Source organism: Myotis yumanensis, unplaced genomic scaffold (genome assembly GCF_028538775.1).
Source record: "Myotis yumanensis isolate MYYU_CA2020_CCGP unplaced genomic scaffold, mMyoYum1.0.hap1 SCAF_2, whole genome shotgun sequence".
In the NCBI taxonomy this organism is placed as follows: domain Eukaryota; kingdom Metazoa; phylum Chordata; class Mammalia; order Chiroptera; family Vespertilionidae; genus Myotis; species Myotis yumanensis.
In genome coordinates, this window is record NW_027223753.1 from 1,047,053 (window position 1) to 1,070,287 (window position 23,235).

The 23,235-nt window shown below is 60.0% G+C and overlaps 1 protein-coding gene across 2 annotated transcripts; it reads left to right on the forward strand.

The window, feature by feature from the left end:
* The first annotated feature begins 14,745 nt into the window (after nt 1-14,745).
* On the forward strand, nt 14,746-21,460 carry LOC139002778 (tumor necrosis factor receptor superfamily member 14-like). 2 transcript variants are annotated; one of them, XM_070403889.1, is made up of 9 exons: nt 14,746-14,930; nt 15,342-15,520; nt 16,223-16,334; nt 16,753-16,878; nt 17,123-17,278; nt 17,369-17,459; nt 18,695-18,861; nt 19,558-19,604; nt 19,785-21,460. In XM_070403889.1, the coding sequence occupies exons 1-9, from the start codon at nt 14,789-14,791 to the stop codon at nt 19,938-19,940; spliced, it is 1,176 nt and encodes a 391-aa protein (XP_070259990.1). In that variant the 5' UTR covers nt 14,746-14,788; the 3' UTR covers nt 19,941-21,460. The 2 variants fall into 2 exon arrangements, with proteins under 2 accessions (XP_070259990.1, XP_070259991.1); XM_070403890.1 differs by having other exon boundaries at nt 14,894-14,986.
* The last annotated feature ends 1,775 nt before the right edge of the window (nt 21,461-23,235 follow it).

The following is a 23,235-nucleotide window of genomic DNA, read 5'->3' on the forward strand; positions in this document are numbered from 1 at the left end:
TGTGTGTGTGTGTGTGTGACAACTGGTGTTTCTCACATCAATGTTTATCTCTCTTTCTCTCTCCTTCCTTCCCTTCCACTCTCTAGAAATCAATGGGAAAAATATCCTCGGATGAGGATTAACAAAAATAATTAAAGAATTTTTAGAAATGAAAATAAAAATGTCAGTTCTGGGTGGGGGGCGGGTTGGGGGGAATCAGGCCCTAACTGCCCAGCCAGCGGATGATGACGTGTAACATGGGACCAGTCAGGGGGGGCTGCCTGGAGGAGGCGGAGCCTGAAATCTGGCTGTTCAGAGCCAGGAGATTTTCAGGGGCCACAGCCCGGGCCCAAAGGGCACGGACCCCTCTGCAGCTCTGGTGGGGGACACCCCGTCCCTGGTGACCCTGCCGCCACGTGGGCCACCCAGCGGGTGTGCCGCCCTCCGGCTGGGGGAGCGCCAAGCCACTGGGAGGAGTTGCAGAGCCCCGGGGAGGGACCCGAGGGACAGGCAGTGACCAGAGGGTGGCCGGGGGACCCTTGTCCTGTGCCCACAGGGCAGGAGGGCGGGTCCGGGAGGGAGCTGGGCAGGCGCCCGGCCCCCGCACGGCCCTCCCCCTGCCTGTGAGCCCTGGACTCGGAGCCGCTGGTCCCCTGCGACCCCGGCCGCACCCCAACTTGCGGGGCGGGGGCGGGGCCTCATTCTCCCGCCGGGCGCCGGGGGCTCTTTGTGCAGCCGCGGCCGCCCATTGGCCGCCGAGCGTGGGAACGCGCCCCGCCGCCCCTCGGCCACCCTCCGAGCCGCGCCCGGCGGTCCGGGTCACCCCTGCGCACCCCGGGAAGACGGGCCGGGTCGCCGCAGCCGCGCGGGGCGCCCTCCCTCCCTCCCGTGGGGACGGTCCCGCGGCGCCGCCGGCTCTGAGCTGGAGGAACCGGGACGGAGGGGGCGCTCCCCGCTGAGCCCGGCGCCGGGCGCGCAGAGGCGGCCCCTGGGGGTGTGGGCGCCCCGTGGCCCGCTCCGCCCGGTGCCGCTCGCTCACCGCCCCGCTCGCTCTGCAGCCCCGACGGCTCGCAGCGCCGGGACGGGCCTCGGGCGGGCGGACGCCGGCAGCCGCGGACGGAGACGCCGGTCCCCGGAGGGCGACCTTCCTGCGGCGGCCACGCCCCCGCCCCGCGTGGGGCTCAGCGTCCTCCTGCTCGAGGGACTGTGTCTCCCCTCCCGTTTCTGTTTTAAAATAAATATTTTTATTGATGTCAGAGAGAGGGATAGAGAGAGAGAGAGAGAGAGAGAGAGGAGAGAGGAGACATCAGTGATGGGGGAGTCATGGGTCGCTGCCTCCTGCGCGCCCCCCACTGGGGACCACCCGCAACCCAGGCAGGTGCCGGGGAATTGAACCCGGGACCCTTCAGTCCGCAGGCCGAGGCTCTGCCCACTGAGCCACACGGGCTAGGCTCCCCTCCCACTTCAGCCCAGCGCCGGCGGCCAGCAGCCCAGCTGTGGGACAGGCTCCCACCCCACCCCGTTCTTCCCCCGGGGGAGGGGTCCTGGGGGGAGGGGTCCTGGGGCGAGGGCTTTGCACGTTACAAAGGCTGTGACTGGTGGAGGCTGGCGGGGGGGGGGGGGGGGGGGGGGGGCTGGGGCAGTGCTTGTGGGCAACCTGGTCTCCAGGGAGGGCGGGGGGCTGCCCGTCATCCAGCCAGGCCCACAGCCGGACCCCCACTTCTCCCAGGCCAGGGAAGGACTGGGGTTTATGTGGAAGTGGGGGGTGGGCTGGGGGTGCTGAGCATTTGCCGGACCCAGCCCAGCGCTGGACCCCAGGGGAGCTTGCATACAGGTGCAGGTCTGCAGCCTGCGCCTGGGTCTCTATCCCCTGTCCCCCGGTCCCCTGTCCCCGTCCCCTGTCTCCGTCCCCCGTCCCCCAAGGCTGACAGCCGCCTCTGAGATTCAGGGCCACTACCCAGAGCAGGGGAGGGATCCAGGCCTCCTGGGAGGGGGGGGGGCACTGTGCCAAGGGCTGGACCCCGCCTTGCTGGCCTCTTCCCTGGAACTGCTGGTCAAAGCCCAGCCCGCGCCCTGCCCCCCAACAACCGAGAGACTCTCAGGGGTGCGTCCTGGGTTCTGGTCACTGGTCACTTTCCCAACAGCCGGGAGGTAGCGCGCATTGTCCTGCAGGCTCAGGGATGGCGCCCAGGGCACACGGGGTCGGGGGTCGGGGGTCGGGGTGGGCTGGCGCCCTCCGCAGTGGGGTCCGCCCCCCTCCCTGCCCCCGCCCCCTCCCTAACTGGGCAGCAGGGACTGAGCAGGGCAGGGAGTGGGCCTCTCCCAGCACCGCTCTTCCTGGCCCCCCAAACCTCCCCGCTTTGCGCTCCCCCAGGAAGCGCCTCAACCAGGGCGGCCGCAGGTGGAGGGTCCCTTGGTCTTGGGCCTGCCGTGCGCCTCGCTGGACCAGGACCGGCAGGGACAGAGGGCGGACAATCCTAAGGGGAGTGGGCCCCTCCCTGAAGGTGTGCAGGCCACACGCGCACGCACATGCACACACGCACACGCACACACACACACACGCACACACACGCGCACATGCACACACGCACATGCACGCGATCACACACACGCACACACACACTCTGCACCCGCCAGAAGAGAGAGCACGGGCTTTGCTGCCCTCTGGTGGCATCGGCGGGTCCTAGGGCCCAGGCCGGCCCAGCCACGTGGGCGGGGCATCCCCATTCCTGGAAAAGGGCGGGGAAAGGCGGACACCGACCCAGGGGAAGCACAGGGGCCAGGGAGGGGGACCGGCCAGCGGCACAGCAGTGACCAAGGCGGCCGGCAGCCCCCTGGGTAATGCCACTGCTGCTCCGGGGTCCTGGCCGCCCTCCCCCCAGGGCTGCCCCTCCCAGCCCCCCTTCACTCTGTGGATTTAAGGGGCCACAACCAAACCCGACAAGCTCAGGGGAGGCCTGCCTGGCGGCCTTACAACCGAAAGCAACCCCACAGGAGGATGTGGGACGAAAACTGGAAGCTGGTCATGGCCCATAGTTTCCGTCCTAGGCTGGAATCTTCCCTGCAGAGGTCGGTCTGACCTCCACTGGCCAGCTCATTGCCTTTTGCATCTAAGAGAACGTGCCCTTGGCAGGTGGGGAAGCAGTCACCTCGCCAGAGCGGAGACACAGATGCCCTTTGTCCCCGGGAAAGGATCCGGGGTGTTTATCTAAACGGCCTCCCTTGAGATAGACTCTAACCCTGCAGGTGTGGGGCATTCAAGTAGCTGCTGCTCTACGCAAGCAGGACCAAGGGCAGCCCAGGACCGAGAAGACCAGAGGCTTTAATTTAAATTTTAAGCGTCCGCAAAATGATTCAATTAACGGCCGGAGGAATTACACCACATGAAACATATGCAGTTGCAAATCACACAGCTTTATTACTCACACAATTCCTGGTGCTGCGGGCGCAGGCTTATTGGGGATCCAGGTGGTGCTGTCCTCGGGGGTCCGGCAGCTGGGCTGGTCAGGTCTGGATGCAGAGGGCCGGTCCGGGGGCAGGGGCCGGCGTTCCTCGCCCGAGAGCTCGTGTCTTGATCGGGAGGTACTAGCCGCTCTCCTGTTGTCTGGCACAGAGAGGAGCGTGGAGCGGCGTCGCTTGCCGGACTGACAAGAGGACGGGCCTTGGTGGCTCTCTCGACAGGCGAGCATGTTGGCTGGTCAGGACCCCCTTTTGTTTTTAATATATTCTACTGACCTTTCACAGAGAGGAAGGGAGAGGGACAGAGAGAGAGAAACATCGATGAGAGAGAAACATCGATCAGCTGCCTCCTGCACACCCCCCACTGGGGATGTGCCCGCAACCAAGGCACATGCCCTTGACCGGAATCGAACCCGGGACCCTCCAGTCCGCAGGCCGATGCTCCATCCACTGAGCCACACCGGCCAGGGCAGGACGCCCATTTTTGAAGCCTGTCCCGCACCCGCAGCGGTTCGGGCGGCTATCAGTGAGTCACGCCGATGCACACACGTTAGTCTCAAACAGGGCGAGGGCTGCAGGGGGTGATCTGGGGAGAGCACATCCCTCACTCGAGTGTTTATCTTAGCCGGTCACTCTGGGTCAGTGACTGAAGTCACATCCTTATCTGTGAGGGACACACCCTCCAAGGCAGCGGGGAACGTGTCCTTAATACCACACTTTAAGTTTCAGGAAAGTTAACTCAAACATTTTAAAACATTTCTTAGACATTTTCAAAGCGTTTTTGAACATTTCTGTATTTTACAACAACACCCTTGTTCTTGTTCACGTGCTAATCGCTGACTTGCCTGCTGCCCTGTGCCCGCCCGCCTGTCACAGAGGCGTGTCCATCATTTAACTTTTCACCCAACCCGCGAGGCTCCCCTGCATTGCTTTCTCCCACCTCCTTGATCTACCGCCCATGGACTTCAAGGCGCCCACCTCCGGCTCCTCTGTGCAGCCCGCCCGGCGTGGCTCAGTGGTGGAGCGTCGACCTAGGAACCAGGAGGTCACAGTTCAATTCCCGGTCAGGGCACAGGTCCGGGTTGGGGGCTTGGTCCCCAGCGTGGGGTGTGCAGGAGGCAGCCGGTCCCTGGTTCTCTCTCAGCATTGATGTCTCTCTCCCTCCCTCTCTCTTCCTCTCCGAAATCAATAAAAATGTATTTTAAACAAGTAACCAACCGAGCTGCCCAGCTGCCACTCCTGGGAGCATTTTGTCCAGCTGCTGAGGTTTCCCTTCCCCACAGTCGTGGAGTGTGGCTCGAATAAACCCACAGACCGTCTCTACAGGAGTGAGTGTACCCCACCTGCCACCAGGTCCCCTCGGAGGGAGGGCGGCCTCAGCGCCGACTTGTGCTCATTCCCCGCACGCAGTAGGTGCTTCCTAAGTGCGGGTGCGCCAGTCCCGGAGGTGGAAGGGGCCGGATTGATTCATTTCTGAGTCACAGCCCAGGGCTGAGGGTGGTGTGAGAGGCAGGGGACCCCACGTGGAGGTGGGGGAAGGCCGTGCGATAGACCGGAACCACCCACCTACCTTCTGTGGAAACCATGAGTCCCCTGGGGCGGCCTTACGCGACGGTGATAACACACGTTATCATTGCCTTTTGCATCTGAGAGAACATGCCCTTGGCAGGTGGGGAAGCAGTCACCTCGCCAGAGCGGAGACACAGATGCCCTTTGTCCCGCGTTGACCCCGGGAAAGGATCCGGGGTGTTTATCTAAACGGCGTTCCTTGAGATAGACTCTAACCCTGCAGGTGTGGGGCATTCAAGTAGCTGCTGCTCTACGCAAGCAGGACCAAGGGCAGCCCAGGACCGAGAAGACCAGAGGCTTTAATTTAAATTGTAAGCGTCCGCACAATGATAACAGTCAATGCTAACACGACTCGATGAGTCTTTTTCTTATAAAAGTAAAGCATGCGGTGTAGAAACCCCACCGAGTCGCTCAGGAAGTGGAAAGTGGTTTGGGCAGCCCCCACCCGGCCCCAGAGGCCCGTACACACACACACACACACACACACACACACACACACACACGGGACCTTTTTGTTTGTGGAACCAGAAAAGCCGGTGTTGGTGCAGCCTGAACTGCAGAGCCCACACGCAGAGCTGAGGACTGAGTCTGATGGGCGCTTCGTTCCGGTGGCCAGTGATCTAAGAGACGGTGGGTCATGTACCCTAATTCCTTCTTACATCTCTCAAGCCAACTTTTTATTTTATTTTTTATTATTTTTAAAAATATCTCATTTTATTGATTTTTTACAGAGAGGAAGGGAGAGGGATAGACAGTTAGAAACATCGATGAGAGAGAAACATCGATCAGCTGCCTCCTGCACACCCACTAACTGGGGATGTGCCCGCAACCAAGGTACATGCCCTTGACTGGAATCGAACCTGGGGCCCTTGAGTCCGCAGGCTGACGCTCTATCCACTGAGCCAAACCCGTTAGGTCTCAAGCCAACATTTTAAATTTTAATACATTTTTATTGCTTTCAAAGAGAAAGGGAGAGGGACAGAAACATCCACAATGAGAGAGAATCACCGATCGGCTGCCTCCTGCACGCTCCCTTCTGGGGCTCAAACCCACAACCGGGCATGTGTCCTGACCTGGAATGGAACCGTGGCCTCCTGGTTCCTAGGTCGACGCTCAACCCCTGGGCTGAGGCCGACCTTATACGTACAGAGGAGAGAAGTGTAGGTAAAGGGTTTGGAATCCGGGGGGAAAAGGTTAATCAGATGACAGCTGCAGCCTCGGATTTTCCCAGCATCCTTCACCTGCTGGCCCACAGGTGGCTCCTGACCTGTGGCCCCGGGCAGACGCTCTGTCCCCGGGGTGGACGATGGCTCAGGCACCATCCTGGCCGCTGGCAGTCCTCCCGGGGCACAGGGGTCGGGTGTGAAGTCAGGGCAGGTCCAGGCCTACCTCCCAGCCCCTGGACAGCAGCCTTGTCCACGCATCAGCGGCCAAGCCCAGGAGCTATGCCGCTGACGCCACAGTGTTTAACTTCTTAGCTCCCCGTCATTCCTTCTGCACCAGCGGTTCTCAACCTCGGCTGCACATTCGAATCACCTGGGAATCTTTCTAAAGTCCTGATTTCTGGGCCTCATCCTCCGGAAATTCTGTTTCTTTGTTACTAATAATGTCGTAGCCTCACCCCATAACAAAGAACAGAATTTCCGGAGGATGAGGCCCAGAAACCAGGATTTTAGAAGATTCCCAGGTGATTCTAATGTGCAGCCGAGGTTGAGAACCACTGCTCTAGACCTTGTGGGCTGAGCTCTGCTGTCCCTTTTCCAGTCTCTTGGCCTCCGTGCCCTCCTGGCTGCGACGTGAGTGCGTGCATGTCCCAGATGTGTCAGCCAGCCACCCTGCCCACGTCCTCCGCGGGGTGACCACATCGGAAAGAGAGAGTGTGCTTTGTTCATCTCGTAGCCGCCTCACCTGAAGAGCCCGAGCCCTAGCTGATGCCCCGCATCCGGGGGCACACCTGCGTCCAGATTCGGGGCGATGGCCTGTCCCCGAGGGAACACGCCCCGGGGGCCAGGCACCTGGGGTTGGAGAGGGATTGTGGGTCCCGGGGGCTGGTGGTCAGGCTCGGGGTGAGTGTTGTCAGGAGGGTAAGTCCCTGGTGGGCCTAAGTCCACCTCGTCAGGGATGCAGCAGCCTCGGAGCGACGGGGGCCATGTGGGTGACACGCAGCGGGGTCCCCGTGTGAGGCAGGGCCGGTGGGGTCCGTGGTTGCTGTGGCCTGACAGTGACCGGTCCCTCAGCGTCCACACCTGGGCGGCCGGTCCTGTCTGTGTGAAGTCCTCCGATGCACGTCCTCCAAGTTTGTTCTTCTTTTTCACGACGACCTTGGCCATGGCGAGTCCTTTCTATTCCGCATTCATTACAAACCACCTGGTCAGCGTCTACCAACCAGTGCTGCCCTTTGGGTGGGGGTTACGTTGCTTCTATAGAGGGGCTCGGGGGTCTCTGACACTTGATGACTATTCAGTCTTCCAGTGTATGAACGCCGTGTATCTTTCCATTTACTGGGTCCTTTCACGTCTCTCAGCGATGTTCCTAGTGGCTGGCACACGTCCAGTTACGTTTGTCTCTAAGCATGGCATAGTTGTTAATAAGATGTTCAGATTCCAATCTTTGTGGGGTTTTTTGTTTTGTTTTTAATAATATCGGCCTGGTGTCCTGCGACCTTGCTAAATAAACGTAGTAGCTCACATAGCTTTCTAGTACGTTTCTGAGGACTTTCACGTACCCGATCACATTGTCTGCAGGAAAAAACATTTCTCCTTCCTGTCCCATCTATACGCCTTCTATTTCTCTTTCCTGCCATATTGCGTTGGCGGAGACCTCCAGCGCGATGCTGAGCAGAGTGGCGCACGGGGCCGCGTGCCTGGTTCCTGCGGTTGAAGCATGGTAGCAATCATCCCAGGAAGAAACTGTAATTTAACTCTAACCTTGCTGTTTGGCTTAACAATAGAAAAGTTATTTTGATTTTCTGAATTTTATAAATCATCCCATTCGATTGAATGCCTTATTGATTGTAATGTGAACATCCCACTGATTGTGATCTTACTGGTTTTAGAAAGCGAATTCCTCTGTACCTGGGAACCAGGACTGGCTCTGTTGCAAAGACCACAGCTCCCTCTTAACATTGACTACAAGCAGGTCATGGTTTAGCCAGGGGTGGAGAGCCTGTGACCTTTCTAAGGTATGAGTCTGTAACCTGTGACCTTTCTGGGGTATGAGTCTGTGAGCTATGTTGAGAAATGGAGCGACGAACTTTGTGTGTGTTTAGCCAACCGTTTTTGTGAATAAAAGCTTATTTCTATTCACACGAGGCTCCCAGCACACACGGGGCTGCAGTTCGGCCCTTGCTACGGCGGGGTGCTGGTACTGCAGTCGCTGGCCAGCTAATAAAGGCTCCTAAATTCTACCCTTTGGCTCTGGTGGTCGTCTCTTACGGGTTGCCCCATAACACGGTCTTTACCGTGAAGCATGGGGTTAGCCTCTGCAGATGTGGGGGTTCTTTTCCTGTGCGGTTCCCATGTCTCTGGACCCTTGTGGTGCCCATGCACCAGCTCGTTACTTGAATCTTTACACGCGAAGTGGGCTTCTTGCAGTCAGCCCCCAGTCAGCCCGCAGTCAGCCCGCAGTCAGCCCCCAGTCAGCCCCAGTCAGCCCGCAGTCAGCCCCCAGTCAGCCCCAGTCAGCCCGCAGTCAGCCCCCAGTCAGCCCCAGTCAGCCCGCAGTCAGCCCGCAGTCAGCCCCCAGTCAGCCCCAGTCAGCCCGCAGTCAGCCCCCAGTCAGCCCCAGTCAGCCCGCAGTCGGCCCCCGGTCAGCCCGCAGTCAGCCCGCAGTCGGCCCCCGGTCGGCCCGCAGTCGGCCCCCGGTCGGCCCGCAGTCGGCCCCCGGTCAGCCCGCAGTCGGCCCGCAGTCGGCCCGCAGTCGGCCCCCGGTCAGCCCGCAGTCGGCCCGCAGTCGGCCCGCAGTCGGCCCCCGGTCAGCCCGCAGTCGGCCCGCAGTCGGCCCGCAGTCGGCCCCCGGTCAGCCCGCAGTCGGCCCGCAGTCGGCCCGCAGTCGGCCCGCAGTCGGCCCGCAGTCGGCCCCGAGTCGGTGCTGGCTCTGTAGCCAGAGGACCGTGTCTGCCTTTCACGGGCGCATTGAGCCCATTTGACGCCGTTTTCCGTGCGGTTGGGTTTGGGTCTATTGTTTGCTCACTATGAGCTGGTCTTTACTCGTTCCCGCTCCTCCTACCTTCTTCTCGATCGAGTATGTTCTCATTTATTTTCTTACTGATCTCAGAGAAGAATGGAGAGAGAGAGAGAGAGAGAAACATCAATGAGGAGAGAGAATCACTGATCGGCTGCCTCAGTCTTTATTTTGCTTTCGTTTTCGACAAATCGTTTCATTGTGCATAGAATTCTCAGTTGAAATTTTCTTTTATCGTTTTTTCTTTTTAGATGTTTTCCAATGACAGGCACTGTTTCAGGCGAACAAGTGGCCGGTGGCTCTGATCACCGCTTCTTTGTACACAAAGAATGTGTTCCCTCAGACGATGGGAAGCTTACTGTCTTCCTGTTCTCGGCAGATTCGAGATCTCCCCCCCCCCCCCAACCCCCGTGCAGTCCCTCTTCGGAGCGTTACAGCTGTTCCAGGTCGCGCACTTTGTCCTCGGAGCTGGTTTCTGAGCGCTGAGAGCAGATCCCGACAAGCCTTTGCCTGGGGACAGCGGAGCCGCCGACAGGTGTGGCCTGCGGCATCTCTGCCAGACGCCCAGGTGGCCGTGAGGACGCGCCTCTGGCTGGTCAGGACTCAACTGTCTCCCAGCCCCCACACTCCCGGCCTGCGCGTCGCCTGGTGCTTGGGGTTTTATGCTTTAGACCAGGAATCCTCAAACTACGGCCCACGGGCCACATGCAAATACAAATATTGTATTTGTTCCCGTTTTGTTTTTTTACTTCAAAATAAGGTATGTGCAGTGTGCATAGGAATTTGTTCATAGTTTTTTTTAAACTATAGTCCGGCCCTCCAACGGTCTGAGGGACAGTGAACTGGCCCCCCGTTTAAAAAGTTTGAGGACCCCTGCTTTACACACACGGCTTGTTTCTTATTCTTCCTGATTTTATCTTTTTTTAAATATTTATTTTATTTTATTTTTTTAAACATATTTTTATTGATTTCAGAGAGGGAGAGGGAGAGAGAGATAGAAACATCAATGATGAGAATCACTGACCGGCTGCCTCCTGCACGCCCCCTACTGGAGATTGAGCCCACAACCCAGGCGTGTCCCCTTGACCCGAATCGAACCCGGGACCCTTCAGTCCGCAGGCCGATGCTCTATCCACTGAGCCACACCGGCCAGCGCTAGAAATATTTTTGTATTGGATTCAGAGAGGAAAGGAGAGAAACATCAATGATGAGAGAGGCTCATGGACCGGCTGCCTCCGGCACGCCCCCCACTGGGCATGTGCCCTGAGCGGGAATGGAACCGTACCTTCTGGATCATCGGCCAAAGCTCAGCCCCCGAGCCCCGCCTGCCCGCCGTGACCTGGTTTTAGGGACAGATTCCCGAAGCGCGGCCTGCAGTGCCCTCTGTGCTGGAAGGCTGCTCGTCACCCCCTGCCTGCGCCCCAGCCCTGCCCTCCGGCGCCTGGACTCCGCGTGTGCCCTCAGCTCCCAGGTGGCCTCCGCGCGGCCCCGGTCTGGTCTCCGTGCTGCCAGGTCCTGACACCTGGTGGGTGCCCGGCTCCCGTGACCCAGGGCAGGTCCGGGCTGTGTGGCTCCATCGACGACACTGGGTGTTTCCCTCCAGCAGCCTCTCTTCCCGTCAAGCCTCCGGGGCCTGTGGCTTCCAGGTGGGTGTCTCCCAGCACGGAGTTCCCAGGCGGGACTTCCTGGTGACACTGGGTGCCTGACTCAGGGGATCTCCCATCTGACCTGTTTTCCTGGAGGGAAGCCCACCCCACCCCCCACCCCCGTTAGGCCCGCCTGGTTCCCCACCACCGGGTCCCACTGGGCCGCGTGTGTCCATCTCGACTCCGACACTCCTTCCCAGAGCTTCTTCTCCGGGTCTTTTCTTTTCTTTCTTTCTCTCTTTCTTTCTTTCTTTTTTTAAAATATATTTTATTGATTTTTTACAGAGAGGAAGGGAGAGGAATAGAGAGTTAGAAACATCGATGAGAGAGAAACATTGATCAGCTGCCTCCTGCACACCCCCCACTGGGGATGTGCCTGCAACCAAGGTACATGCCCTTGGCTGGAATCCAACCCGGGACCCTTCAGTCCGCAGGCCGACGCTCTGTCCACTGAGCCAAACCGGTGAGGGCTGTTTTCTTTCTTTTAACCCTCACCCAAGCCACCCCCCCGCCCCGCCCCCAAGCCCCCCCATTGCTTCTTAGAGAGAATGAGAGGGGGGCAGCCCCCCCCCCCCCCCCCCCCGGTCCCTGAGTGCCTTCAACATGGAGCGGCGCCCCCCTGTCTTCTGGTTTCCTGCCTTTGACTTCAGAGGAGCGCAGGCCTCTTAACTTGGGGGGTCGCTGAGTGTGGGTTTGGCTGGCCTTTCTCCACCGTGAGATCCAGGACGGCTGGCTCCTGGCGGTTGCTGGCCTCCGCACACAGGAGGCCTCCCCGAAACCACAGGAAACACCTGGGGCGGGCCCACAGTTCCCAGACACCAACCCCGATAAGAGCGGTTTTGAGAAGCACGTCCGTCCGTCCGTCCATCCGTCTGTCTGTCCTCGCTGCCTCCAGCGGCAGGCGCTGGGCAACCTGGATGTGCCTGAAGCCCAGGAGTTGTAATGTACCCCACAAATCACAGAAGGACGCCTCAAGAAGTCGAATTAAAGAGTCACATTTATTGCAATCCGGGACTATGAAGGGCCATTCCCAAATCTCATAGCAACAAGATGGTCGAAGCTCCAAGGTTATATAGGCAAAAAATCACAAAGGTATTGATTACATCCCAAGGTTTGGAATGAGGAACCTGGCTCGCAAAAAGCAGATTACAGAAACACATTATCTAGAGCCCTTGGGTAGCCTGGGTTAAACTTAGGCATGTTATCTAAATTACAGTTTTGGGTCTAGAGCCCTCTGACCTTGGGATAAGTGTGCTGTCCTTCCCAGGTAAAGGAAAATGTGCTTTCTAAGACCAGTATGACCACAATGAATGGGATATTCACATTACTATCAATAAGGCATTTAATCGAATGGGATGATTTATATAATTCAGACACTCAAAATAACCTGTCCATTGTTAAACAAAGCAAATAGGTACCATACTTCACAGGCCCAAGCCGACAGCCAAGCACAGACACGTGTGAAGTGAGAGGCAAAAAAGGATGTGCTCAGTTTCCAAGAAGCAAAAAGTATGAAGAGGGGCCAGGCTCCCGAACTATATTTTTTAAATGTAGTTTCACTAGAGGCCTGGTGCACGGATTCGTGGACTGGTGGGGTCCCTCGGCCTGTGGGAATTGGGTCCAAACCGGCAGTCCGACATCCCCCGAGGGCTCCCAGAATGTGAGAGGGTGCTCTGCAAAGTTGCTGTCTCTCAGCAGCTCCTGCATTGAGCGTCTGCCCCGTGATGGTCAGTGTGCGTGATGGTCAGTGTGCAACATAGTTACCAGCCAGTTGGCGGGCGGCTGATTGGCCGGTCACTTAGGCTTTTATATATATACTAGTGGCCTGGTGCACGAAATCGTGCACAGGGGGTGGAGGGGTGTCCCTCAGCCCGGCCTGTGCCCTCTCCAATCTGGGACCCCTCGGGGGATGTCCAATTGCTGGTTTAGGCCCATCCCATCAGGCCTAAACCGTCAATCGGACATCCCTCTCACAATCCGGGACCGCTGGCTCCTAACTGCTCACCTGACTGCCTGCCTGATTGCCCCTAACCACTCTGCCTGGTGGCCTGATCACCCCCAACTATCCCCCCCACTGGCCTGATGTCCCCTAACTGCCCTCCCTGCCAGCCTTCTCACCCCTAACTGCTTCCCCTTGCAGGCCTGATTGCCCCCAACTACCCCCCAGCCAGGCTGCTCGCCCCCAACTGCCCCCCCTGCCAGCCTGATTGCCCCCAATTGCCCTCCCTGGCCTGCTTGCCTACACCTGTCCCCCCTGCCAGCCTGCTCACCCACAACTGCCTTTTCCTGCTGGCCTGCTCGCCCCTAACTGCCTCTGCCTCGGCTCACCACCATGGCTTTGTCTGGAAGGTCTCCGGTCTAATTAGCATATTGCCCTTTTATTAGTATAGACTAGAGGCCCGGTGCACAAAAATTTGTGCACTCGGGGGGGTGGGGAGGGGGGTCCCCCAGCCCGGCCTGTGCCCTGTCGCAGTCTGGGACCCCTCGGGAGATAACAACCTGCTGGCTTAGGCCTGCTCCCGGGTGGCAGAGGGCATGTCCAATCCCTAGGTGCAGCCCCTGGTCAGGCTCAGAGCAGGGCCGATCGGGGAGTTGGGGCGCCGCCCCGTCATGCACAGAGCAGGGCGGATCGGGAGGTTGCGATGCCACCCTCAGTCACGCTCAGGGTAGGGCTGATTGGGGCGTTGGGGCACCGCCCCCTGTCATACTCAAGGCAGGGTCGATGGGGAGGTTGCGGCGCCACCCCCTGTCACGCACAGAGCAGGGCCCATCAGGGGGGTTGGGGCTCCGTACCCTGTCACACACAGAGCAGGGTCAATGAGGGGGTTGGGGAGCTCCCCCCTGTCACGCACAGAGCAGGGCCGATCAGGGGGTTGAGGAGCTCCCCCCTGTCACTCACAGAGTAGGGCCGATAGGGGAGTAGGGGCACCGCCCCCTGTCACACACAGAGCAGGGCGGATCAGGGGGTTGGGGCGCTGCATCCTGTCACACTCAGGGCAGGGCCAATGGGGAGGTTATGGTTCTACCCTGTCACACACAGAGCAGGGCCCGTGGGGCGGGGGGAAGGATTGGGGTGCCACACCCTGTCACACACAGAGCAGGGCCGATCAGGGGGTTGGCGCGCTGCACCCTGTCACACACAGAGCCGCAGGGCAATCAGGGGATTGGGGAGCTCCCTTCTATCAGGCACAGAGCAGGGCTGATCAGGGGGTTGGGGCGCCTTCCCCTGTCACGAACAGAGCAGGGCAGATAGGGAGGTTGTGGCCCTGCCCCCTGTCACACACAGAGCCGCAGGGCGATCAGGGGGTTTGGGCGCTGCCCACTGTCACGCTGATCCTGGTGCCGGGAGGCATATTACCCTTTTACTATATAGGATAGAGGCTTAGTGCATGGGTGGGGGCCGGCTGGTTTGCCCTGAAGGGTGTCCTAGATCAGGGTGGGGGTCCCCACTGGGGTGCCTGGCCAGTCTGGGTGAGGGGCTGAGGGCCGTTTTCTGGCTGGCGAGTGACTGAAGCTCCCAACCGCTCCTTGTTTTCTTTCTTTTTTTTTTTTATTCTGGGCCAGCTTTAGCTCTGAGGCCTCGCTGCTGAAAACATTGATACAATGTTGCGGTCCAGGGCTGACTGAAAGCCGTTTTGTTTAGCTTCTTATTTGCAACATAATACATAGTTGCTTAGAGTTGCAGCTGAGAGCCCGGCAAGTTAGGCAGGGAACGTTGGAGTTCGCCGTCACTTGAGCAAGCAAGCCTCCCTGCTCGCTTCAGTGCATGGCTGCCGGCCGCCATCTTGGCTGACAGTTAATTTGCATAAGGATATGCTGATTAGCCAATGGGAAGGGTAGTGGTCGTACGCTAATTACCATGTTTCTCTTTTATTGGTGTAGATATATTTCAGAGAGGAAGGAAGAGGGAGAAGCAGCTTGTGACCATTCTGGCCAGAATCCCCCGAGGCCCCATGACCATCACGGTCAATGACCACATCCTCATTTCCAGGTCATCACCCCCAGCCCTGGGGAGCTCAGCGTCCCTCTCCCGGCGCCTCCCTGGGCACAAGCGCTCTTTTAAACACATTGAGAGTCCAGAGCCTGGCGTGCAAGGTCTGCTAGCATCTGGGAAACGGAGGGAGGGGATGAAGGGGAGCCCAGAGGAGAAGGTGGGTGCTGAAGGGGCCAGGTGGCCTGGAGGGAGGGGGTGAGGAGCGCCCAGGCCAGGTCTAGGGGGGTGTGGGTGCAAACAGCTCCCCCAGGCAGAGGGGACACAGGTCACTGAGGCTCAGAGGGCTCTGCCCGCGTGGGGAGAGGCTGCAGGTCAGCTCTCTGGGGTGCAGAGTGACAGGGGAGTGGGATGCGCTTTGGGGGCCCAACTCAGGCAGAGCAGTTCTCTGGCCCCTCCCACCTGGCCCCTCTCCCCGCAACTCTGAGAGCCCAGCCAGAGCCCTTCCCGCCCCTGCCCTGTGTGGGGGTTGGAGAAACTGCAAAACCAGACAAGTTTCACTTTCTCTTTGGAAGGAGTCCGCCTGCCTCCTCCATCCCTGCGAATCTGCCTGTGTTGCTGTCCATCTGTCCTGCTGGCTGGAGTCCCGAGGCGGCAGTCAGAGAAAAGGGTCCCTGGGGCGGGCATGGAGCCTCTGTCTGGCTGGGGGCCAGCCCCCTGCAGCCCGACGCACGCGGCTGACTTCCTGAGTCTGGTGAGTCGGGGACGGTGTCGCCCAGCAGCCCAGCGCCGGTGGGGGAGCCGGCCCTGCCCCCAGCCCTGGCCGCTGGGACTGGGACCCAGGCAGGAGACCACCCCCTCCAAGGACTCTCCTCTGTGGACCCCTGTCCCCCCCCCCCCCCATTCAGGGCGGAATCCTCCCCCACCACCCGGCCCCGTCTGGGGGAGGAACTGGGTGTCTGTGCCTGGGAGGGAGGCTTCCTGTGCGTTTCCATCAGCTCCAGAGCCGTCAGCTCCTAAGCCCGTGGTTACTACTCAGGGGCAGCTCTGACTGACAGGCCTCGCCCTGCCCCTCCCCCTGCCTCCCCCTCGGCCTCCCCCTTCCCCTCAGCAGCCCCCTGCCTATGACCCTGTCAGGCAGAGAGCCCCCCCCCCCCCTCCCCGCCCACAGATGTCCCTGCCCTTACCTGGCATCCTCCAGGGCTCTGGGTCCAGCACAGGGAGCAGCGAGGCTGAGTTTGTTGGGTCAGAGCAGCCCTGGCCTTCCCAGGGGCGGGGCCCACTCTCCTGAGCCCAGGGGGTCAGAGGTCACACAGGGTGGTCCCAAACCCAGGCTCTTAGGATCCTCAGTAGACAATCCTGTCCTGGGCCCCCTGCAGGGCATGGCCCATTTCCCGGAGGGTGAGACTGAGGCCCAGGCAGCTGCTCTGCTCCAACGCCCCCCCATCTCTCTTAGGCCCTGAGCCTCCTCCTTCTGACAGCCCCGCCCTGCGCACTGGCGATGCCCTCGTGCAAAGAGGAGGAGTTCCCGACGACGGGGGCCATGTGCTGCCCCAAGTGCAGGCCAGGTGGGTGCAGCTCTGCAGGGCCCCTGGGGGAGCCGGGGGCGGGGCTGTGCTGAGGGCAGGCATCCCCCCTCCCCTGGCCTGGAGCCCCTCTGCTCCCAGCACCCCTTCATGGGAGGCCTGAAGGCCCTGGGCACAGAGGGCACCCCAGCTGCCCCCCCCCCCCCCCAGACCCTCAGCTCACTCCTCAGGGCGAGGCTGGGGGTGGGCAGCCCATTTCAGGCCAGGAGAGGGGGGCTCAGAGCCAGGCCTCTGTGTCCCAGGAGGCCCCCAACTTCCAGAAAGTTCTCACTTCCTGCCAAGCTGGCTCACTGGCCTGGGGAACAGCCCAGGTGGGGTGACCCCTGGGGGGTGTCACACCAGCCCGGGCTCCAGGGCTCCGGGGCCGTCCCGCCCTGAGTGTGTGTCCTCTTGGCTGCAGGCTACCGGTTGCAGGAGGCCTGCGGGGAGTTCACGGGCACAATCTGTGTGGCCTGCACGCCGGGCACCTACACTGCCCACCTCAACGGCCTGCCCGAGTGTCTGCCCTGCCGCGTCTGTGATCCAGGTGAGACCAGGAGCCCCTTGGGACTGGCCTCTGCGTCCGGCAGCTCCGGGCCTATGTTCCGGCTGAGCCTGGGCTGCGGCCGGCAGGGTCCGGGGGGAGCAGAGGGGGCTGCACCCCTGTCCCCGTGCCCTCCCCAGGCCTGCGGGCGCTGCCCAGCCCTCAGCGTGGTGTCCTCCCGGGACGGGGCGCTCCCCCAGCCCTGGCAGGCCTTGCTGCTGCTCTGAGCTCCTTCTCTGGGTCCCAGGCCTGGGCCAGGTGACCAGACGGAACTGCTCCACCCGGACCAACACCGTGTGCGGCTGCAGGCGCGGCCACTTCTGTGAGCGACAGGACGGGGACGCCTGTGTCCAGTGCAGGCCCCACAGCGTCTGCCGCCCGGGCCAGAGGGTGCGGGAGACAGGTGAGCGCAGCTCCCCCTGAGGACACAGGCCCCGGACCCTGGCCTGAGGGGGCCCCGAGGAGCCCTCTGCCCGACACTGTCGTTTCTCAGGCACCGAGTGGCAGGACACGCTGTGTGAAGACTGCCAGCCCGGCACCTTCTCTGCGGGGGGCACCCAGGCAGCCTGCACGCCCTGGACCAGGTAGGTGACCCAGGTCCCAGGAGGAGCTGCCTGTGCCCCCTTGGGAGATAAGGGCCCCCCAGAGGGGAGATGGTGGCCCCTCAGCTGCCCCCCTGACCCTGTGGCTCCCACACCGCTGTCTCCTCAGCCCAGGGCCCGGTCAGCACATCCCAGATGCGGGCTCAGGGCGCTGTGGCCAGAGACCCACCCTGTGTTCCGGGGTGTCCCCAGTTGTCAGGACTGAGGGGGCCTGCCATTCGGAGTCAGGGGTGCACACACGAGGCTCCAGAGTGAGGAGTCCACTCTCCCGGAAACGGGAACCCCGATGCCCACCCTCCCACTTTCTAGCTGATACCTTCCTGCTTAGTATGGTGTGACTCCACCGGGAGGGTCACAGTCCTGTGTCTCCACACCACCCCCCGTCAGTCCCTCAGTCTCCCCTCTCACCCTCTACTATCCCCCGCCCCCCGGGTCTGTCCCTCTGTCTGGGGCACTGGCTTTCACAGTCCATTCCTGACACCAGCTCTGCCCTCACCCCTGGCATCTCCTTCGCTGTCCCTCTCTGGTGACCAGTGTCCCTGTCCCCGGTTGTCCTGCCCCTTCCTCCCCTCCCTCCGTCTCCCCGTGGCTGTGGGACAGGGAGAGTCAGACCTGAGTGCCCCCCAGAGCCCCCTCCCCAGGCCCACCCCAGGCAGCAGCCTCCCCCTCTGTGCGCCAGGCTGCGCAGGGGACGCTCTAAGGCTGGTGGTCTTAATGCAGCAGCTCGAAGGGTTCAGGAATCTGGAGAAGGGGCTGTGTGTAAATTAATCAAGAGTCCAGAGAGGAAACATGATTTTGGAGGCATTTTGGGGACCATAGGAGACTTAGCTAAAGGAACCAAGTGCTCCTTGTCTCAGGACCCCTCGCTATTTATTAACACACTTTGCCCTGAGGTGAGGTAGACATACATCAAAGGGCCGGGCTAGTACACAGAGTCCATGGTCAGATGGGGGAACTGCCCCCGGCCGTCCAGGTGTTTGGCCAGCAGGAGGCAGTAACATGTAGATTGAAATGCCCTCAGCTGCCTGGCAGCCAGCAATCCTTTATGCGTCCTGTTCAGGTTTGGGACATGCCCTCAGCCCCTCCCGATGATTCAGCCCAGCTGAGTATGACCTGCTGGTATCAGCTTCTGGCAATGCTCGGGGTCTGGGGGGTCGGGGTGAGCGCCAGGCACCGAGGTGCCCCTGCCCGCTGCCCACCGGCCCCTCCTCCCCCAGGTGCAGTGGCCCACTCGCCTGGGAAGCGACGCCTGGGACCAACAGCTCAGACGTGACATGCTCCCCCCGTGGCCCCGTCATCATCATCATCATCAGCGTCATCCTCGTCATCGCTGTCATTTCTGTGCCCCTTGTGCTCATGTCCATCAGGAACAGAAGGTCACGTGGTGAGCCGGAGCCCCTGGTCCCGTCAGGGCTCAGGTCCCAGCTCTCTCATCCCAGACACCGCTCTGGCTCTGTCCCCCAAATAGAGAGGCGGCCTGGGGTGCCCGGGGCTGGGACTTCCTGTCTGAGGAGCCTGGTGCCCCCAGTGCCCACACAGCACCAGGGCCCGAGCTCCCACCTGCCCTCAGCGGACGGAGGAACACAAGGAGGCGAGAGCAGTGGGAGGCCCCGTCATGCCTCCCTCCCCTGTCCCTGCCCAGGGCGCTCTGCGTGTCCGGAGCCCGAGGAGGGGACCCTGAGCAGAGAGAGGCTCAGGGCTGTGGGCGAGGCCGCGCCCTGTCCTCACCCGGGAGGTGCCCGGCCCAGGGCCCGGCTCTGAGCAGCGGGGAGGTCCCTCCTCCCGGCTCCTGGCAGCCGCTCCCCTGTGGGGGCTCAGCCCTCCCTGTGGACGGTCCACGGGGCTGAACGGGGGCCGGGTTGGCAGCAGGGGAGGTGGCAGGGGTCCGGGTCCTTCCCCGTGTCCCGGCCCCGGGGACAGGCCGACCAGTGTCCCGGCCCCGGGGACAGGCCGACCAGGAGCCCGTGCTTGGGTCTTGCTGCCTCTGAGCGGGTCGGTCTCTGGGAGGTTCCCCGTGAGCAGCAGGCCCCCTGGTCCCCGGCCGGCGGCCCCTTCCTGACGGGGCGTCTCTGTTTTGCAGGAGAACTCGCCTTTCCTCAGCTACTGCTGCCTGTCCCCACCCTGGAGGTGAGGCTCCTGGCTGGGGGGAGGGGTTGGGGGTGCAGGTCCCTGCGGGGCTGAGTCCTCCGTGGACTCGGTGCGAAGTCGGGGAGGGAGGCCCCGCTCCTGCCCTTGGGGGTGGCTGACCCCTAGCATCCGGGCCAGGCGGGAGCGGCCCCTGGTCTTCACGCCGAGTGTCCCTCGCAGGGGACAGGGGAGCGGGCAGAAAGGAACAGGCCTCGGGACCTGCAGGCCTCCCGGGTCCAGCCAGACGTCACCACGGAGCCCGTGGAGGAGACAGCATCCGTGTTCCCTCAGAGGGACCCGCCACCTGACACATGGCTGCGGGATGCAGACGCCTGAGCCATCTCCGCGAGGCTGCGGGCAGCGGCCAGGCCCCCCAGGACCAGCCACGGGGTCAGAGGAGCTGCGGGACCCCCTCCTGGAGGCCAGTCCGCACCTGGCTGAGGAGGAGACCACCCTCAGCCCTGAGCCCTGAGCTCAGCTGCAGGACGGCCCTCAGCCTCCTCCTGGGCTGGGACTGGGACGGGGTCATGTCTGCGCATCACATGACTCACAGTCTGGGAAGCCATTTCCAACTGGCAATTTTATATGTCTTATATTTTTTATTATCATCTATACCAGTGATGGCGAACCTTTTGAGCTCGGCGTGTCAGCATTTTGAAAAACCCTAACTTAACTCTGGTGCCTTGTCACTTATAGAAATTTTTTGATATTTGCAACGATGGTAAAACAAAGACTTATATTTTTGATATTTATTTTATATATGTAAATGCCACTTCACAAAGAAAAATCAACCCAAAAAATGAGTTCGCGTGTCACCTCTGACCCACGTGCCATAGGTTCGCCATCACTGCTCTATAGTATCAAAACCCAGTGGCCCTAATGCCTTAAGGACCAAAGATCAGTCACCAGGAGGCTGCGTGCGCAGCGAGGTGCTTCGGGTGGGCGGGGGCTTGACTCTGAGTCCCGCGGGGTCTGGGGTCCTGGGTCGCCTGCAATTTTGCACGCTGGGTCACTTCCCGGGGTCCAGCCCCCGCGGTCCAGGGGTTCCCGAAGGTGTGGACGGTGTCGGCGAAGAATGAAGGACACGGAGACAGCGTTCAGACGATCAGCATGGTCAGGTTCTGTCTTTATTGCCCTGTTACACTGACTTTACACCATCTGATCCTATAAGCAGGCGTCTCCAGTCACATCACGGGATGTTTTGTCTCCTCCTTGGACCTTTTACAGTTTCTTGTTTTATGTTTGCAGTTTCTTACCTGACCTTTGCTAAAAGTCTTATTTCTATTTAGCTCTGCTGGCTCTAATCTTATCTATGGTCTATGTTTCTACATTCTATCCTAAAGGTTAGTCTCTGTGTTCCATGATAAGGGCTAGTTTGTTATTTCTATTCTCAGGTCACTATTCCATTGCTCCTCTGTGAAGCTATAAGGACAACACGGACGGAGGTTTCCTGTTCTGTGGCCTAAGCCAAGGTTCTGTGGCTTAAGCGCGATTGTTGTTGGCTGTGGTGATGAACTGCATGCCTGGCACTTGGCTGAAGTCTGCTTGCATAGCTCGCCTAAGATATTTGATAAGGAGCTGCCTGCACTGTTTGCAGCGGTATTTCTTTAGCTGTTTGATGGTTGTCCTTTTAGCCTTGCTGGTGGTCTTCCCTGGGACTGCCCTGCTTCTGCAGGTGTTTGGGGGTCTAGGCTTTGGTACTTTCTCTGGTGGGTAGACCCCTGGGGATGTGGGCCTAGCCCAGTGATGGCGAACCTATGGCCCGCGGGTCAGGTGACACGCGAACTCATTTTTTTGGTTGATTTTTCTTTGTTAAATGGCATTTAAATATATAAAATAAATATTGAAAATATAAATCTTCGTTTTACTATGGTTGCAAATATCAAAAAAATTCTATATGTGACACGGCACCAGAGTTAAGTTAGAGTTTTTAAAAATTCTGATACGCTGAGCTCAAAAGGTTCGCCATCACTAGCCTAGCAAGTCCTAAATTTATTGTCAACAGTCTCAGTCTGAGTTCCTCGTAAGTGGTACACTGTACTTCTGTTATACCAGGGGGTTTTATTGATTTATTCCCTTCCCTAGTCCTGTTAATCCCTAACTCTAAGCCCTAGAATGTATGGAAACATTCCCAGCTGGGGAAACAACCTTTCCCAGGGAGGTGGTCCTGGTAAGAACACATAGCGCTAAGAAGGGGAGCAAACATATTAAGAACAGTATGCCCTAGATGCCAGGACCCTTGGAACATATGCTGTGCAGATATTTCCTCCCTGCAGCGACTGTGTCAAGTAGCAAGGATGGACCGGCTTCCAGAAGTCACTATTTAAAAATAACTTGGGCAAGATGCTTTGAGGGCAGGTCTATCTCCAGTTCCGGGTCAGACTCCCGGAGAAACCCTGAGACGTGAGGCTCGTGGAGCTGAGCAAGTTTGGGGAGAGACCTCAGCCTGTGAGCACGTTCCATTTCTCACCTGCATTTACCAACTGATTTTCTCCTCTGAACAACATCACTCACTGGAAGGAAGCACTGTCCTTAGGTATCAGTCAGTCACTCACCCATTCACTCATCCATCCATTTACCCATTCACTCATTTACTCACTCATTCATCCATCCATCCATCCACTCACTCGCTCATCCATCTATTCTCCCATTCATCTATTCACTCACTCATCCATCCATCCATCCAATTACTCACTCATTCACTTATTCATTCATTGTCTTATTCCCTCATCCTTCCATTCACTCATCTATCCATCCATCCATCATATCGTATTGATGTCATCATGGCCTCAGCGTTTTCTGTTTCATTCACGGGATCTGACCCACGAACCCCATTGATTCTGGTAATAAATCGCCCCAGGTTCCTGCAGAGGGAGTCCCTTCCAGGCCCTGGGTTCCTGTGTCCGTGTCCCTCATTCCATGGCGCTTCCCTCATTCCCGCCGAGGGGCCGGTGCCGCCTCCACAGTGTGAGCAGGAGGCGGAGGTGGAGGCCCAGGCCTCTGAGGTCAGAGATGAGGGTTTGGTCTGAGCACCGTTTGCACCCGGAGCCCTGGGCCAGGCCCTGTCTCTCTGAGTCCCCACCTCCCGTCTGTGGAATGGGGGCAGGAATGACCCAGCCCGCCCCCTGCAGGCAGGAGGGTGTAAGTGCACATGGTGGGGAGCCCCTCCAGGTGCTCAGGGGTGACAGTGCCCCTCCCGCACCCCCAGGGGCCCAGAGTTCCCCTGAGAGGCTCCCTCTGGAATGTGTGGGTGCAAACAGCTCCCCAGGCAGAGGGGACACAGGTCACTGGGGCTCAGAGGGCTCTGCCCGCCTGGGGAGAGGCTGCAGGTCAGCTCTCTGGGGGGCAGAGCAACAGGGAGTGCGATGCGCTTTGGGGGGGGCCCGCTTCTACTGGAAACTCCCGGGGGTGGGGGGCGGGGGAGGCGGCTCCAGGACCAGAGAGGGGACAGGACTGCTCTGCGGAGCTGGGACCTGCACTCACTCTGGGCCCCGCCCCTCCCCCGGAAGGGGAGCCCTTCAGCCTGTGTGAACCCTCCCGTGACTGTTGGGCTTGTGCGGTTGGCCCTTCAGAGATCGTGGGGCGGGTCCGCCCTCCTGTTAGAGGATTGGCTGGGCCCTTGGTTGGGCTT

Coding starts and splice junctions, on each gene's coding strand:
- LOC139002778 (XM_070403889.1), top strand. CDS start 14,789: ATGACCATCACGGTCAATGACCACATCCTCATTTCCAGGTCATCACCC. Junction 14,931..15,341: donor TCCAGAGCCTGGCGTGCAAG/GTCTGCTAGCAT, acceptor TCTCTTTGGAAG/GAGTCCGCCTGCCTCCTCCA. Junction 17,279..17,368: donor CCAGAGGGTGCGGGAGACAG/GTGAGCGCAGCT, acceptor GTCGTTTCTCAG/GCACCGAGTGGCAGGACACG.